The 16,648-nt window shown below is 49.5% G+C and overlaps 1 protein-coding gene across 4 annotated transcripts in view; it reads left to right on the plus strand.

Moving 5' to 3' along the window:
- The window catches only part of BCL2L1 (BCL2 like 1), a 48,013-nt gene extending 32,011 nt beyond the window's left edge, over positions 1-16,002 (plus strand). For all 4 annotated transcript variants that reach the window (XM_080683169.1, XM_080683171.1, XM_080683168.1 and 1 more), the window contains exon 3: positions 14,317-16,002. In XM_080683169.1, the coding sequence (XP_080539295.1) occupies positions 14,317-14,454 (138 nt within the window). In that variant the 3' untranslated portion in view covers positions 14,455-16,002. The remainder of the gene's footprint in view (positions 1-14,316) is intronic.
- The last annotated feature ends 646 nt before the right edge of the window (positions 16,003-16,648 follow it).

The raw sequence follows: 16,648 nt of genomic DNA on the forward strand, positions 1-16,648 counted from the left end.
TTTTTTTTTTTTTTAAGAGAGGAAGGGAGAGAGAGAAAGAGAAACATCATTGTGAGAGATAAACATTGATTGGTTGCTTCCTGTACATGCCCCATAACTTAGGTATGTGCCCTGATCGGGAATGGAACCCACAACCTTTTTTGTGTTCAGGACCATGCTCCAACTAACTGAGCCATCCAGCCAGGGCCATTGGTTGATTCTTGTATGTGCCCTGTCCTGGGATCAAACCTGAAACCTTGGTGTATCAGGACGATACTCTAACCCACTGAGCTACCAGGCCAGGGCAAGTATTTGTTTTTTTAATAAAGAGTAAAAGGGAGAGGCTTCTCTGAGGAGGAGTCATGGGTGGAGAGATCTGCATAACCTGAGGGAGTAAACCATGTAACACTCTGTGGTAAGAACATTCCAGACCCTTCGGAACAGGTACAGAGACCCCCAAGGTGAGAAAGGTGTGCTTGGCATGTTTGAGGAAGAGCAGAGGAGATGTGTGTCTAGAACAGAGTGAGCAGAGGAGAAAGCGGTAGAAGGTGAAGATTTGTGTGAGCCAAGGAGAGATACTCTGAGTGAGATGGGAAGGCAGTGGAGTGTTTTGACCAGACAGGATCTGATTGCTTTTAGAAGGACACTTTTTGGCTGCTATTTGGTGAAGAACCATAGCAGGAGGTAAAAAGCTGGGAGACCAATAAGGAAGCTATTACAATTTAGGCAGAAAATGATGTTGACTTGGACCAAATGATGGTGATAAAGATGATGATAAGTGGTAGATTCTGGATCAGTTTTTAATAGAGATCCAATGGAATTTGCTGACATTTCAAAGCTAGAGCGGTTTTAAGGATGACTTCAAGGTGTTCCAGGCTTTAGCACCTAGAATGATGAAACTACTACCATTTGCTAAAAAGGGTAAAGATACAGAAAGAGCCAAAACCGGTTTGGCTCAGTGGATAGAGCGTTAGCCTGCGGACTGAAGGGTCCCAGGTTCGATTCCGGTCAAGGGCACGTAACTTGGTTGCAGGCACATCCCCAGTAGGAGGTGTGTTTCTCTCTCATCGATGTTTCTAACTCTCTATCCCTCTTCCTTCCTCTCTGTAAAAAATCAATAAAATATATTTTTAAAAAAAAAGATACAGAAAGAAAAGTTTGGGGGGAGGGGGAGTTAAGAATTTTCAGTACATTTATTTACATTTTTTAAAAGTGGGTCAATTGAGCCCTGGTCATTGTGGCTCATTTGGTTGAGCATCATCCCATGCACCGCAAGATAGCTGCCTGGATTGTGGGTCGGTCCCCAGTCGGGGTGCGTAGAGCAGGGAACCAATCAATATTTCTTGCATCAATGTTTCTCTCTCTCTCCCCTCCCTCCCCCTCGAGTCAATTTTTAAAAAGTGGGTTAATTGGTAGAAAAAAATTTAATAATAATAGTGATATATTAATAAGGCCAACACAGTGATGGCTGAAATTGTGGATAGGATGGACTAGATGTGTCAGTCCTCCCTTCTAGCTTTAAATTCGGCTTTGGTTATTTCAGACCTTGTAGTCAGAATGGGAACTTGAGACTCAGCCTAGAATGTAATAGATGGAAAAGGAATGACAGGAAAGGAATCCCTTGCTCCAGGCTTACCTCTTGTTAATTTGGAAGGACTTGGGAAGTTCTTGCTCACATCCTGGCCTCCTGGCATTGCCTCATTCACTCACTCACTCAGTCACTGAGCACCTTCTGCTTAGTAGGCCCTGGAGACAACACGTTCTGATGTCCTCTCATTCCTAATATAGAGCAAGCTATCTCTGCCTCCACCCTCATCCCAGGCCTGGCTTCTTCATGGTCCCGCAGGTACCTGGAACTCCAGTGATGTTTGCTAAAAGTGGGCAGTCATAGCCCAGACAGACCCTGCCCTCCCTTTGTCTCTATCCAGCCCCTCCCTTCTTTTCCTATTGTCATTTACCCTTTGGGGCCTGGGAGCAATTGGCTTTGCCTCAATGAGAGTGGAAATGGTTTTGTCTTACTTCATTCCGTAGGGTTCTCATAGTTATCAAGCTGGGAAAAAATGCTCAAAGGCTCTTCCTCAGCTTTTTGTAAATGAGAAACAAGGCCAGAGTGACAAGCAGCTCCCACAGTCCACATCCTATCAGTACAGTTCTACTTTTTTTTTTTTTAATATATATTTTATTGATTTTTTACAGAGAGGAATAGAGAGTTAGAAAGATTGATGGGAGAGAAACATCGATCAGCTGCCTCCTGCCCACTCCCTACTCGGTATGTGCTCACAACCAAGGTACATGCCCTCGACCAGAATCGAACCTGGGACCCTTGAATCCGCAGGCCAACGCTCTATCCACTGAGCCAAACCGGTTAGGGCAGCACAGTTCTACTTTTAAAAATAAATTCTGGGTCTGTCTGCTTCTCACCAGCTTCCCTGTCACTATCCTGGCTAAGCCACCATCATATTTCTCCTGGATGACTGATCAGCTCTTCACCAGACCTTTTACTTCCACCCTTGCCCCTGGAGGTCTCCACCCAGCAGCCAGAGAGATCCTGTTAAAATCAAAGTCAGGACCAGCTGATGTGTCTCAGTGGTTGAGCGAGCATCGGCCTATGAACCAGGAGGTCATGATTCAATTCCCAGTCAGGGCACATGACCAAGTTGCTGGGCTCGATCACCGGTAGGGGGCATGTAGGAGGCAGCCAATCAATGATTCTTGTCTCTCATCATTGATGTTTCTGTCTCTCTCTCTCCTTCCTCCCTGCCTTTTTGAAATCAATAAAGTTGTATTTTTTTTAAAAAAATCAGATTATGACCCTCCACTGCTCAAAACCCTGCAGTGTTCCCTTGTCACTCAAAGGACAAGCCCATGGCCTTCAGGCCCTGAACAATCTGGCCTTCAACTATTGCCACACCCCATTACCCTTGATTCACTCGGCCTCAGCTACTGTACACTGGTGTCTTTTCCGTTCCTAGAACACCTCAAGTATAAACCTACCTCAGGACCTTTGCACTTGCTATTCCCTCTGCCTTTCCTCAGATCCTTACAGTGCCTTTTTCCTTACTTCATTCAGGGCTCTGATTAAATGTTACCTCCTCAAGAAACTTTCCCTGACCATGGGTTCTAATCCTGCCCTCTTCCATATTTCTCTCTAACCTCTTTTCTCGTTTATTTTTCCTTTATTGCCATCTGACACATTTATTGCCTGTCTTTTCCATTAAATTGTAAACTCATGCAGGTAAGAATTTTCATCTGACTTAGTCACTGCTTTATCCGTAGCACTTAGCATAGTGCCTGGCATTTAGTGGGCACTTAATAATAAAGATTTATGGAATGAATGAGAGTTCAGAGCTTAAGCAGGGCAGCTTGTGTGGTCCTTCCTGCAACCCCACAGTCAACCCACAAAGGGGTTATGGTCTGCCTTAGAAAACAAAGCTAACAGCTTTACCAAAGCTACTTGGCATCACTTTTATTTCCAAGATAATGACCAGGTAGTGAGAGGGACCCTCTCTGCAAGGACTGGTGGCCTTGCAAGGGCTGGATTGGGGGTTGGGAGAAGCATAGAGCAGCCATCAGCACATCTCTCCCTTTCCCAACCCTCAGGGATCCAGGGGGCATATCTCTTCCCTGTCCTTAAAGTAATTTCTGACTTCCAGGGCTCAAGAGTAGCCGAACCTCAGTAATTAGTGGGCGGTGGGTGGGTGAAATGGGGAAGCCAAGGGGAGTTTAGTAACATCCTCCTGCGTCTATCCTATTGCACTGGCTAAATTTAATGTGCTTTGGAGTCACACACTCTTACTCCGTAACCAGTGATCTCAGGCAAAGTTTTATCACCTCTCTGATCTTAGTTTTCTCATTGGTAAAATGGGGACAACTTTTCTTACGAGATTTTGAGAATCAAGCAGGGGCTTAGTAAATATTAGGTGTTACTTTTTTATTTGTAGCTACAAATAGTGAGATACACCAATGGTGCCAACTCATTTTTAGCTATTAAAAAAAACACCAGCGAACATTTATTGAGTACTTTCCATGAACCATTTAATTCTTACTGCCAAGCCTGTGGAGTACAGTGTTCTTGCTTATAGACAGGACACCGGGCTTAAAGAGGTAGAGTTTTGCCTCAAGTCCCACAATTAGGCAGTCACAGTGCTGAGGTTGGAACCAACACTATCAGACTCCAGGGGTCAGGAGGCCTTTTGGGGGAGTCCCATCAGCTTTTCTGGATCTCAGTTCACATCTCTGTGAACCACAGATTATGACACATGATTTCTGGGTCTCCTAGTGGTCATGATGGTGGTGGTCATCTGAAGTTTCTTGGTGCTCTGAGTGTTGACTGTGAATAACAAACCTCCAGGTGGCCCCTGGCTCAACATCTCCCGCTGCAGAAGAGTACTTCAGCTCTCCTGGCACCATCTCAGGCATCTTGCTGTTCTAAACCTTAAGGGGGCTGGTGGACTGGGGTGGAGATGAATTGAGGAAAAGGATAGAAGGGACAGAAATGTAGGAAATGAAGCCCCATAGGAACCTTCAGCTGAGCTTTGGTTCCCCGAATGTGTGTGAGCTCGCACATGTACAGGGGGAGGGAAGGGTGGTGCACGGATTTGCTCCCACTCCCTTCTGTTTGGAATTCCAAACATTTCCAATCAGATAAAGGTGGCTGAAAATACCATGGACTTGTCTGGACTAGTTGGAGGCGGTGCTGGGGTGAGGAGGTTGAGGCCACAGGGACAGAGACCGGCAAGGTCTGGCCCATCTGAGAAACTTGTCCAGGGTCACATGTACCCATTGTTCTTTTCCCTTAGAATCCTGCAGGTTTCAGGGCAAGGCTCAGCAGAGGTGGAGGAGGATCAGACTCTTTTGTGGCAACAAGTCCTTCTACTCCAAAATGTTACCTCTCACCTTCCACACTAATTACTTCATCTTCTAGATACCCCTGAGAGAGAACCCAGGTGTCACTCATTCATCTGTGTGTGTGTGTGTGTGTGTTACTTTCATCCGCCTCACGCTGGAGCACTAGTAGGAGCCCTTTGAGATGATCCCCTTCACTTTACAGATACCAAAAGTCTTGGGCTTTCTGAGCATCCCAAGCAAGTAAGTGATAGAACTGGGACCTGCACCCTGCATCTGCTGACTCTCAGCCCGGTGCTGTTTTCTTTATGGCATGCAACATTGGGCAGGAAGGAGGGAGTGGCTGCTTTAGACTATGGAATACAGTATTTGGAAGCATAAATCCCAGAATGAAGCAGTTTTAGGGAAGGGGTTGGCCCCAGAAACCCAAGTGTCTGTTCTTTGTAGGTTGTTACCACAGTCCCTCCTGCCTTTTGCCTCAACACAATGCAAAAGATGCCTTTTCCACAACCTTCCAATAGTGTTCTGTCCTTCTTCCTGAGCCTGGGAGAACTTGGTATCTGGGGAGTCCTGGGCACCCTACCCAATCAATCACCTGGTGTCTCAGGTCCTCCTCCTACTTTTGCCAGACAATGATGGGGATGGAGAGAAAGAGAAAACTGGCCTTTCTTCCCTTCCCTCCTCACTGTCTACCAGTCAGCCGCACTCATTAGTACCTTCTCTGGGCCCAGCACTGACTGGGCTTGGCTGGGGGAACAGAGCTAATGGTAAAAAAATGAGCAACTCGCCCTGACCGGTTTGGCTCAGTGGATAGAGCGTTGGCCTGCGGACTGAAGGGTCCCAGGTTCAATTCTGGTCAGGGGCATGTACCTTGGTAGTGGGCACATCCCCAGTGGGGGGTGTGCAGGAGGCGGCTGATTGATGTTTCTAACTCTAGTCCTCTCCCTCCCTCTCTGTAAAAAATCAATAAAAATGTATTTTTTTAAAAATGAGCAACTCAACAAACGGGTGAGAGAGCTCAAGAAGACTGGGAGACAGAGAGCAGGAGGCCTCCTTGAAGAAGTGACCTGTAGGTTAAGACCTAAGAGATGAGTAGGAGAGAGCTAGGCAGAGGGACCAGCATGGACAAAGGTCCTGAGGCTGAACAGAACATGGCATGTGAGCAATGAAGCAGCCTGGCCTAGACAAAGCTGAGGAAACCTGGCAGAGTCTTGCAGACCATGGAGAAGGCTCTAAGACTCAAATTGAGCCTCAGTGACATAGCTACCATTTACTCAAAATCTACCATGTGCTGTGCAGTTCTAAGAGCTTTACATGTTTTGAATCCTCACAGTGTTTTTGTAAAATAAGTACAATGGGGATTTTTAATCCCCATTTTACAGATGAGAACCACAACTAAACACCTTCGTCTATTTTGGGTACCTGCCCACTCTTTGCTCTGGCAGTCCAGCTTGGTAGAGAAATAGAACTTAATTTGTCACCCGCCTTGGTTTCACCCAATAGTGCCGCCATTTTACAAATGAGGAAACTGATACTCAGAGAGGAGCAGAACCTGGTCTAGGGCCCAGAGCAAGGCCACCAAAGTTTCCTCTGTCAGCTTGTGTTGCCTTCTTGGGCAGCCCCTGGGACAGAGTTGGACAAGAGCAACAGAGGAGAGAGGAGCCGAACTAAGGCCCAGACAGTGGGGGCGGGAGTGGGAAGAAATAGAAGGAAAGAGGCAAGGATTTCCAGTAGAGCTAACAAAGGGAAAAGTTTTCCAATAGATCTGTCCAAAAATTAAATGTTCTATAGGGAGGGAAGGAGCCCCTTATGACAAGTGTGTAAGCAGAGAATGCCCTAGAGAGGATTGTGAACTCCCACAGATATGGGCCATCTGGAGTGAAGCAGACCCCCACCATGTGACCTGGGTGCTCCACCTTTCTGAACCCCATCTGGGCAGTGAAGATGTTAGGGGTGAGCTTGCGCATTCCATGGAAAGTGGATGGGTATGTTGTTAGGTCACTTTTGAGTCTCTGTGTCAAGGGCGTGCCTTGGTCCTTCTCACCCTAGATACTGGGAGAAGAGTGAAAGGCTGTGATCATCTATCTACTCATGAAAGAATAGGGAGTCACCAGGGTGAGATGAAAGAGAGTTGAGATGAGGCAGGCCTTGGAATTCCAGGAATTGTTGCATATGAGCATGCAGGGGCCAGTCAGGAGCCATTAAGTGCTTAGGCTCTGGATCCAGACTCCCTGGACTCAAATCCGAACTCTGCCATTTATGAACTATATGACCATGGGAGGATCGCTTGAACTCTGAGCCTGATTCCTCTTCTGTAACATGGAGAGTATTTTAAAAAATATATTTTTATTGATTTCAGAGAGAGGAAGGGAGAGGTAGATAGAAACATCAATGATGAGAGAAAACCATGGATCAGCTGCCTTCTGTATGCTTCCTACTGGGGATCAAGCCCACAACCCAGGCATGTGCCCTTGACCGGAATCGAACCTGGGACCCTTCAGTCTGCAGGCTGGCGTTCTATCCACTGAGCCAAACCGGCTAGGGCAACATGGAGAGTATTAGTAGCACTTTCTTCAAGGGGTTATTGTGAGGATTAAGTGTATTTGTATACACAGTGAAGCTCTTAGTACCATGGTAAGTGCTCAGTAAATATCAGCAATCACTCCCAGGAAAGAATGTTGTGAGCCCCTAAATGAGCATCTGTGCCCCCCAGTAAATACTATTCTGAATTATCTCTGCCTCCAAGGCTAGCACCCTGTTTCTGAGCTGAGGAAGGAGGTGGAGAGCCCACGCTCGCACTGCTGGGCCAGATAGCTTTCTCAATTCCCCAGCTGAGGTGTTATCTCCTCCCGGCACAACCACTTCCTTTTCTGAGAAATGAGCACATCTGTCAGGCTTAGCTTCTTAGAACTAATGGGGAGGAGGAGGAGGAGGGAGAGAAGAGGCTGGCAGCTGACAGGGCAGAGTTGGAGAAAGATTAAAACAAAGTTTGCCGTGCGGGTGCCTTCAAATATCCCCTAAAGCCCAGATGGCTTGGGCCCCGTATGACATCCTCTTCAGCCAGTAATACCAAAGTCACCTTGTTTTACCAAGTGCCTTCGTCCCCTGATCTTACCACTGCCGCCTGTGGGTGGGGTCAAAGCCGGAGAAACTGAGGCTCAGAAGTAGAGAGACTTGCTATGTCACCCACAGCTGGGCTGGCTAGAGTGAAGTGTCAGGCCCAGCAGAGTTTGGCCACCCATCTCTTTGTCCCTGCCCCACTAAGCCGCCCCTCTGAGTTGCCCACATCCAGGCCCATGTCCCCTGGGTAAGTCAGGGGAAGTGGATTTCAACCACAAACCTCACTTCTTCCCACTCTCCGCCTGCAACACCCTGCCAAGAGAGTGATAAAGCCTCTCCATTTGCCCCACCCACCCTTCCTGCCATCTCCTAGGGACCTCCTAACAAGGCCTCATTGGTCTATCAGCAGGCATTTATCAACCTCTCTCCCAGGGACACTGAGGCTGGGAGCAGAAAGTGGCTGGGAGCAGAAAGTGACTGGGAGTGACTCACAGCCTGCCCATGCAGGGCTTTGCGAGGCCAGGGCAAGATACAGTCCTGGTGTCCCTGGCACTTTCTCTGGGTTACTAGGAGCCCCTTCCTCTTCTCTACCTACTTCTTTCCTGAAATAACCACACAGGAAGGAAGCAGGGGGCCTGGGTCACCCTAGAGGAAGGAAGGGCTCGTCTGGCACAGGCACTTGTTCCCCACTGAAGCCAGGACGGAAGGGTTTCACTTTCCCTCCTGGTCTTCGTCACATCCTTTTCCTGTGGTACCCAGTTCCCCCTCAGCTGGCAGGGGCCAGAGCTCATTCATTCAGCTAGTGGCCTCAGGCCACCTTCCCCTTCCTAGAGGGACTCAGGACTATAGCCCTGGCCCAGAAAGTGGGGTTTGCTGCTGCATGTGCTGGGCTTGAAACTGGCTTTCCCACTCACTTAGCGCAGGTCTCAGTGTCTCTGAGCCTCACAGTTTACCTGGGTTTAGAATGAGGACCTCCTTCAGTCACAGAAGTATATGCACCTGGCCCACAATGGGACCTCAAGAAGTATGATCCTGCCGAAACCAGTTTGGCTCAGTGGATAGAGTGTCGGCCTGCGGACTGAAGGGTCCCGGGTTCGATTCCGGTCAAGGGCATGTGCCTTGGTTGCGGGCACATCCCCAGTGGGGGGTGTGCAGGAGGCAGCTGATCGATGTTTCTAGCTCTCTATCCCTCTCCCTTCCTCTCTGTAAAAGATCAATAAAATATATTAAAAAAAAAAAAGAAGTATGATCCTTTTGTAAGTGGACAGAGAGATGTACAAGGTTAGAAGCAAAGACACTGGAGCCAGACTATTGGTGTGGCAACCCAGCCAGGTCACCAGATTCATTTAGAATGGCACCTGCTGTGTTCTAGGCACAGTACCAGGTTTTGGAGATAGTAGTGACAAAACCACACACTGTCTGGGGGGGGAACAGGACAAAAAATAATCACTCAAGTGACCATAATTGTACATGTAATCAGGGATATGGCCCAGTCAGGGTAAATTGCTTTAGCTCAGTGACTGGCACAGGTAAAGCATTTAAATGTGTAGTAAAAGGTAGCCACCATAGAAGCAGTTACTATTTTATTGTTATTTGAGAAGTGAGGACACTAGGAGCCAGAGAGGTGAAGTAACCTCAGTCATACTGTTAGGAAGAAGTGTGGAAACATGGGATGTGAGAGAGGAGAAGAATGGGAATTGGAGAGCTGATCAGGTTCAAGCAGGAACTGTATTGTTGCCCTGAAAGGGTAGGTACATCCTTGTACCAGACTTTTTCCTGGCTTCTGCAGGGTTGCAGGTGGATTGCATTATTCAGTTGGCTGCTTCTGGGCAGAGATCTAGCTGACGTTAGTCATGATGGTTTGGATAGGCCCCTGGCTTCAGACATGGATCAGATTGATTCCTGCTACACTGAGGCACCGTGACTGATGGGAGAGACTGGACACACAGATAGAGGGCCTCGGTGTAGGGATGCCCTGCCTTTCCTTCCTGCCTCAGGGCCTTTGCACTTGCTTCTGCTGGAACATGCTCTTTTTACCTAAGATTATTGATCCTTGGCCCCCTCCACCTCCTCATTCAGATCCCAGCTCAAACCTCACTTCTCCAGAAAGATCTCCGAGCATTCTACCACCTACATCAGTCCCCCAGGCATTGTCACCTCCCCATAACTTACTGTGTTCAAAACCCAATCACCTCTGAAATTGTCTTGTTTCTTATCTTCTCTGCTTCCCACTATGACAGTGTTTCTCAACCTTTTTTTTCCCTTATTACCACCCCCCAAGGAGTCTTTTTAGACATTTTTGTCCTAATTGCCCTCCCATTACATTTGAATACCACAGCTGTACTGTGTGTCTCTATAGGTATGTGCTGTGGTACTGCAGAGAGCCACAAACCACTGTAAAATCCAGGAATTTTTCATTTTGCTCCATTGGAGTTGATATCACCCCAGTTGAGCATGCATAGACTACAACACAAGCTTCAGGAAAGCAAGAACTTTGTTTGTATTGCTCACTGCTGTGTCTCCAGAGCTGAGCTTGGTGCATGGAAGGTGTTTGGTAAATATTTATGGTGTGAATGAAAGTCCATAAACCCTGGAAGCACAAAAGAGACATTTGTCCCAGAGTTGGAGAAGGGACTAGTAGGGAAGGATTCTAGAAAGACAGGACTTTAATGTGGGGTTGGCTAACCGAGGAAGAGAGGTGCAAGAAGGGTGACCAGTTAGAGGGACACAGTGTTGGCAAAGGCACAGGGGCAGGAAGCACTCAGGAGCGTGTGGGGTAGGCCCAGTCCTCGTGTGTGGCCAGGACTGTGGGAGTCAGGGCCTTGAAAGTGGGCCCAGCCTTGACTTCTGTGGACCCTGGTTCTTGCCTCACCATTCTGAAGGGCCCCAGTGCCAAGTTGGGAGACCCCAATTTCTATCCAAGTTCTACCACAAACTGGCTGTGTGACACTAGAATAGGCAGGTGTGTTGGCCTTACTGACTTGTGGGGTCTGCCTGGCTAGTAGCCCATGATTCTCCCATGGGGGTCATTAGCCACTGCCTCTCCCCAGTGGCCCTGAAAACTCCCACGTGGATTCCTGTGGTAGCAGTCACAGCTGCAAAGAGACACTTCCTCCATTTGCTGTAACCCACGCTGAGGATGCAGAGTCTCTCAGGCCTGGGTCTCCTAAAGCCTCTGTGACATCAGAGACTTCCCTGCAACTCACCCTTACCTTTCACCTCTCTGCCCACCATGCCAGCTCTGGCTAAAACCAGTGGGAGCCATTGAGGAGCAGTGGGGGCTTATCTCTGCTTTTCCAGACTGGGCTGCTTTGCAATCCTGTTTATTTATCCAGAGCAGCCGCCCACTGAGAAAATGGCTGTGTTTGTTTCCAAGTGTGTCGTGTGAACCATGGGCTAAATATACCCACACCACTGCCTCCCGGCACCCGCCCTGGAACAGCACGCCCCATTCTGCTGGTGCTCTGTCTACAAAAGCAATTCGCAGAATCCACAGCCTTGGAAATCCTGCTCCCTCCTCCCCAAGAGAAGGCGCTCCTTGAAGTGGAGATGAAGTGTTATTCTGGCCAGGAATGTGCTTGTGGGGGCTGGGCAGGTCAGAGCCTTGTTCTTGACGGCACCGAAATGAGAATGTTCCCTCCACCCTGGAATGACTGTTCCTGGACAGTGAGTGCTTTGTGCCTTTGCAGGGACAGAGCCTGTTTACTCCAACCCAGCCCCAGAGCCGAAAATGTCCTGTGGCTGCCAGCCCTCTACTTCAGGAAAGTTCCCACTGAGGGAGCCAGGCCTCTCCCACTTTGGCTACAACCCCAATGTCCCTGGCTTCTTATGGGACATTTGGCCCCTTGGGATAACCATGGACCTCACTTCTCCCATGCCTCCCCACAGCCCAGGACTCCCCCCATCACAGGTCTATCTTTTTTGTGAATTCACCTGGGCCTGCTTTGCTTCGGATCAGAAAAATTAAAACTCCTATAAAAATTTTTTTTGCCAACAAAAATGGAGGCTAGCCAGGATGAAGATGCAGAGACAGGGAAGCATATCCACACCTGCCATGCCTGGCAGCAACAAGGCCAAGAGTTAAGAGGCTGGCGCTGCTGTACCTTCTCCCCAGGCCCAAGACACCTCCACCCCACCCCACCCCACATCCTTTTAAATGGAATCCATTCAGCACTAGTGACAGGACAGGTCCCCCCAGTGCCCCGCACGGGAATGTAGCAGCGCTCCCTTTAGAGCTGGGCAGTCCTGACTTCTGATCCTGGCTTTGCCACCTTTTAGCAAGGCCTTCCCTATTGTAAACCAGTTGTCTCATCTGTGAAATAAGTTTCAAATCGCTAGTCTGGGAATTATGATGAAGGTGCAATGAGATAATAGTGCCTGGCACTTAGCAGACATGCAGTATTTTTGTTCTACTCATGTATTTATCGACTACCAACTATGTGCTAGATAGTGTTCTGGGTGTATAGAAACGACAAAATCTCTGCCTCATCAAGCCACATCTAGTGCAGGAGATAAATCAAACAAAAACAAAGTGTAGAATCTGGTTATGAAAAGTGCTGAGAAGAAAAATAAAGCAAGGTAAGGAGATAGATAGGAGAGATGGGGGTGGATACCATGTTAGACACGGTGGCCAGGGAAGGCCTCTGAGGAGGTGACATTTGAGCAGAGTCAGGAGTGCCATGAGGAAGTGAGGCAGGTGATGCTCTCGGGTCAAGTGCTCCAGGCAGCAAGAGCAACGAGCTCCGGAGCTCAGCTGCTACTCCGGAACAGCAAGGAGGCTGTGCTACGTGTGGAGTGTGCAGTGGGGAGAGGCCCTGCTAAACCTTGCTGGTTGTGGTAAGGACTAAATTCCAGGTACAATTTGGAAGTCTTGAAAGGTTAAGAGCTTGTAGTGATGTGGTCTGAATGGGGCTTTTCCCAGCAGAAGGGTAAGCTTTCTGGTAAGGGCTATGGCTTATGTGTCATTGCTACCTTCCTAATGACTGACTGAATAAATGTTGAGGCTTCTTTGAGTCCAGTTGGCAGCTCAGTGCACATGGCACTTGCTAGTATACCAGGGATAGGAACAGACAGACAATGGCTTTCTGAGTGCAGAGAGAAGCTGTTAGAGGACTTTAAGCACAGGCGTACTATGATCTATGTTTTTAAAAATATTTGCGTGGAACATGGACTGAGGGGAGTTATCAAGACCAGCGGTGGGGCCAGTCAGTATCAGAGCAAACTGGCTGGGTGGGACCTGGGATGGTAGGCCCTGTCTGAGGAGCAGACACCACTCAGTTGGGACCAGGTGGAAATGTGGCCCAAGGGGTGAGCTCTTGGTGGAGGCAAGAACACTGGCTCTGGAACCAGCCAGTAATTCATTTCATTCCCTCCCTAGACCCACACAGTGCATTGATTTCTAGGTGCCAGACACTAGGCTTGGGTTTTGGTTCCACCACTGACAAAGCTGGGTGACCAAATCAAGTCCCTCGGCCCTCAGAGGCCAATTTCCTGTTCTGTAAATGGGGAGAGACAGCCTGCCTTTTTGTTCTACTCATGTATTTATCAGCTACCAACTATGTGCTAGATGCATTGTTGGGAGGATTAAAGGACAAATGGGGTGGGAAGCTTCTCATTAAAGGGTACTCTTAAGATTCCCTTTCCCTGCCCCACAGGCCGGCTCCACCCTAGGCTGGGTAATTTAACCCGAAGCCCCTCCCTCCCATATCATGTGCTTCCCTCCTGACTAGCTTCAGAGCCCAGAGTTGTTGCTCACCTCCTCCTGGAGGCAGAGTCATGCCCCCCAGGGGTGGGAACAGGGCTGGAGCTCATAGACAACCCCAGGCCTGTGTGGTTGTCTCTGCGTTGCCCTGCTCAGCCTCCCTGGGCAGAGGAAGAGGGAGCCTCTGGTAAAGCCCAGACATCCTCTGCCAGGAATCCCCCTGGGAATTCACCTTCCCTTTTCTCTCCCTCTCTCCATCACACCAGTGGGAAGCGTATGGCTCCACCCTGCCCTCACTCAGACTCTACTCCAGCTTCTCTGGGGCTTCCAGATCACACGTGGTCCAGCTCTCACTCACCCTGCACCCTCATCTCTCCTATCCCTTCCTTCTGCACTCTGCTCCAGCTATTGGCCTCCAGTCATTCCCTGCCCCTGCCCATCTCTTTCCCACCTCAGGTTCTAGAGTACCATTTCCTAGCTGTCTGACCTGGAACAAAGCTCTTTTCCTACTTCACATCCACTTTCTCAGTAATAAAATGGGTTGGTCATTTCCAACTGGAGGTCAAGAAGGAGGGCAGTTCTTAACCCTTTATCAGGCCCAGAGCAGGCAAGGATGACAGCAGTTTTTCAAATTAAGGCCATCGCATGAAGATGGCCCCCTTCTCCTACCCACCCACATTACTGTTTAAGAATGCAAATAGCACCTTTCCTTCTCTTCTCTCTCCCTGCAGGACACTTTTGTGGAACTCTACGGGAACAATGCAGCAGCCGAGAGCCGGAAGGGCCAGGAACGCTTCAATCGCTGGTTCCTGACGGGCATGACTGTGGCTGGCGTGGTTCTGCTGGGCTCACTCTTCAGTCGGAAATGACCAGACACTGACCACCCACTCACCCTCCCACACCCGTCCTTCCCCCACCACATCCCTCCTTTCAGCCACCATTGCCACCAGGAGAACCACTACATACAGCCCATGGCCACTCTACACATCACAGGGTTGGGCCTAGATCTGGTCCCCCACAATTAGTTTTCTAGAATTTACTATGCTTCTCTGAGAGCTGCCTTCCCCCACACCTCAGTTCTCCTGGCCTCAAAACCCACAAAGTTTCCCCAACATCTGCCCCATGGAAGCTGGCAGGCATGTGGGAGTTCATGGCTGACGGCTGGAAGGACCCTACCTGATTGGTGGAACCTCCTTATCTCTTAGCCTCCCCTAGAATGCTTTCCTGCCAGGGAGCTAGAAAGTTTTCTGACCCTTTTTCCTAGAAAGACTAGATTGCCTTCGTTTTCATGTTTGTGGCCTCAGAATTGATCATTTCTTATCCCCACCCCACCCTCTAGGACCTGGGCTCCCCATTCATTCATTCCCACCTTCCAGTGGCTACTTAGGGGCCAATTCTGACTAGTTAGGGATTCAGGCTGCTTGGGATAAAGAAACAAGGACCAGGACCCCCTTCCCAACTCTGACCTGACCAAAGTCTCCCCCTCCCACCCCAGCCCCAATGTCCTCTAGAGGTGTCTGGCTGAAGGCCAGCCTAACCCAGGAGGAGGGGGCTGTAGCTGCAGGAAGCACCCCATACCAAAGCCTGGGTGTCCCTTGCAGTTTAGCACTACCCCAGCTTCCCTTCTCTTCCCCTCCCCTGGCTCCCATGACCGTGACTGAGGGACCAACTGCGCCCAAGACAGGTGCCCCAGAGCTGTTTATGGCCTCAGCTGCCTCACTTCCTGCAAGGAGATCAGCCTTGTGGCATCTTTGCTTTGGATTGCTGCCCATGGGGTTCAGGGGCCTCAGCCCAGAGGTGAAGGGGAGCTACAGGCAGTAGCTATGGGAGCCCTAGGGTCTTCCCTACCTCAGGCAGGAAGGGCAGGAAGGAGAGCCTGGTGTGCAGGGTGGATGTAGGGCTGCCTGGAGGGGCCAGTCCTGCGTGGCCAAACAGATTTGTGCTCCACCCCCATTCAGTCTAGGCAGCCGGGCTGCCAGGTCAGAATGGCCTGGCCAGGAGCCCTTCAGGCCTCCCTTTCTCCTCTGCTCTACCCATAGTCTGTCTCATCCCTGGGGGTCCTGGCCTAGCAGCCCTGCCCCCACACCCCCACACCCCCCGGGCTCTCTGCTGTACATATTCGAGACTAGTTTTTATTCCTTGTGCAGATGATATACTATTTTTGTTAAGCGTGTCTGTATTTATGTGTGAGGAGCTGCTGGCTTGCTGTGCGTGTGCACGTGGAGAGCTGGTGCCCAGAGATTGAACAGCCTGATGCTCCCTCCCTGCCCTGGTCCAAGGAAGCCAACCGGGGGTCCTGGCTCCTGAGAGGCACCTATTCCTCCCCCAACCCCCACCCCACACTTGTTCCAGCTCTTTCAAATAGTCTGTGTGAAGGTGAAAGTGGAGTAATAAACTGTGTTGATCATTGAACAAAAGGGCCTGGGCTCTTGTGTGTTCTGGGTTGGGAAAGAAGGGACTGCTTGCCTGACAGGCGGGAGGAGAGCTGGGTACTGGTGCTGGCTGTGCTGCCCTCAGGGGAGGACCTTGGACAAGCTGCTTTCTCCCCCTGGACCTGAGTTTCTCCACCTGTATATTGATGGGTTTTATTGAGCACTTGCTGTGTGCTGGGCACTGGGGTTGTATGGGGGCAGTTCCTGCCCCCAGGAGCTGACGTTCTAGTGGGAGAAACAGATCGCCACAGGCACAGTCTTAGACACTGGGGATTCTGTAGTGAACAAAGTCCTTGACTTTATGGAGCTTTCCTTCTAGTCAGGGCGACAGACAGATACAAAGACAGCTGTTGCAGAGGTGGAAATGACCATGAGGAAGCATGGCCAGGCGGACCTAGTGGGGAAGGAGATAAGAAGGGGTCAGACTTGAGGTAACATATTAAAGGTAGATATCACAAGATCAGCTGTTTTAGAGAGAGCTCTAGCGCAGTGGTTCTCAACCTTTCTAATGCCGCGACCCTTTAATACAGTTCCTCATGTTGTGGTGACCCCCAACCATAAAATTACTTTCGTTGCTACTTCGTAACTGTAATTTTGCTACTGTTATGAATCGTAACGTAAATATCTGTTT

The sequence above is a fragment of the Plecotus auritus genome (assembly GCF_963455305.1).
Source record: "Plecotus auritus genome assembly, chromosome: 8".
NCBI lineage: Eukaryota > Metazoa > Chordata > Mammalia > Chiroptera > Vespertilionidae > Plecotus > Plecotus auritus.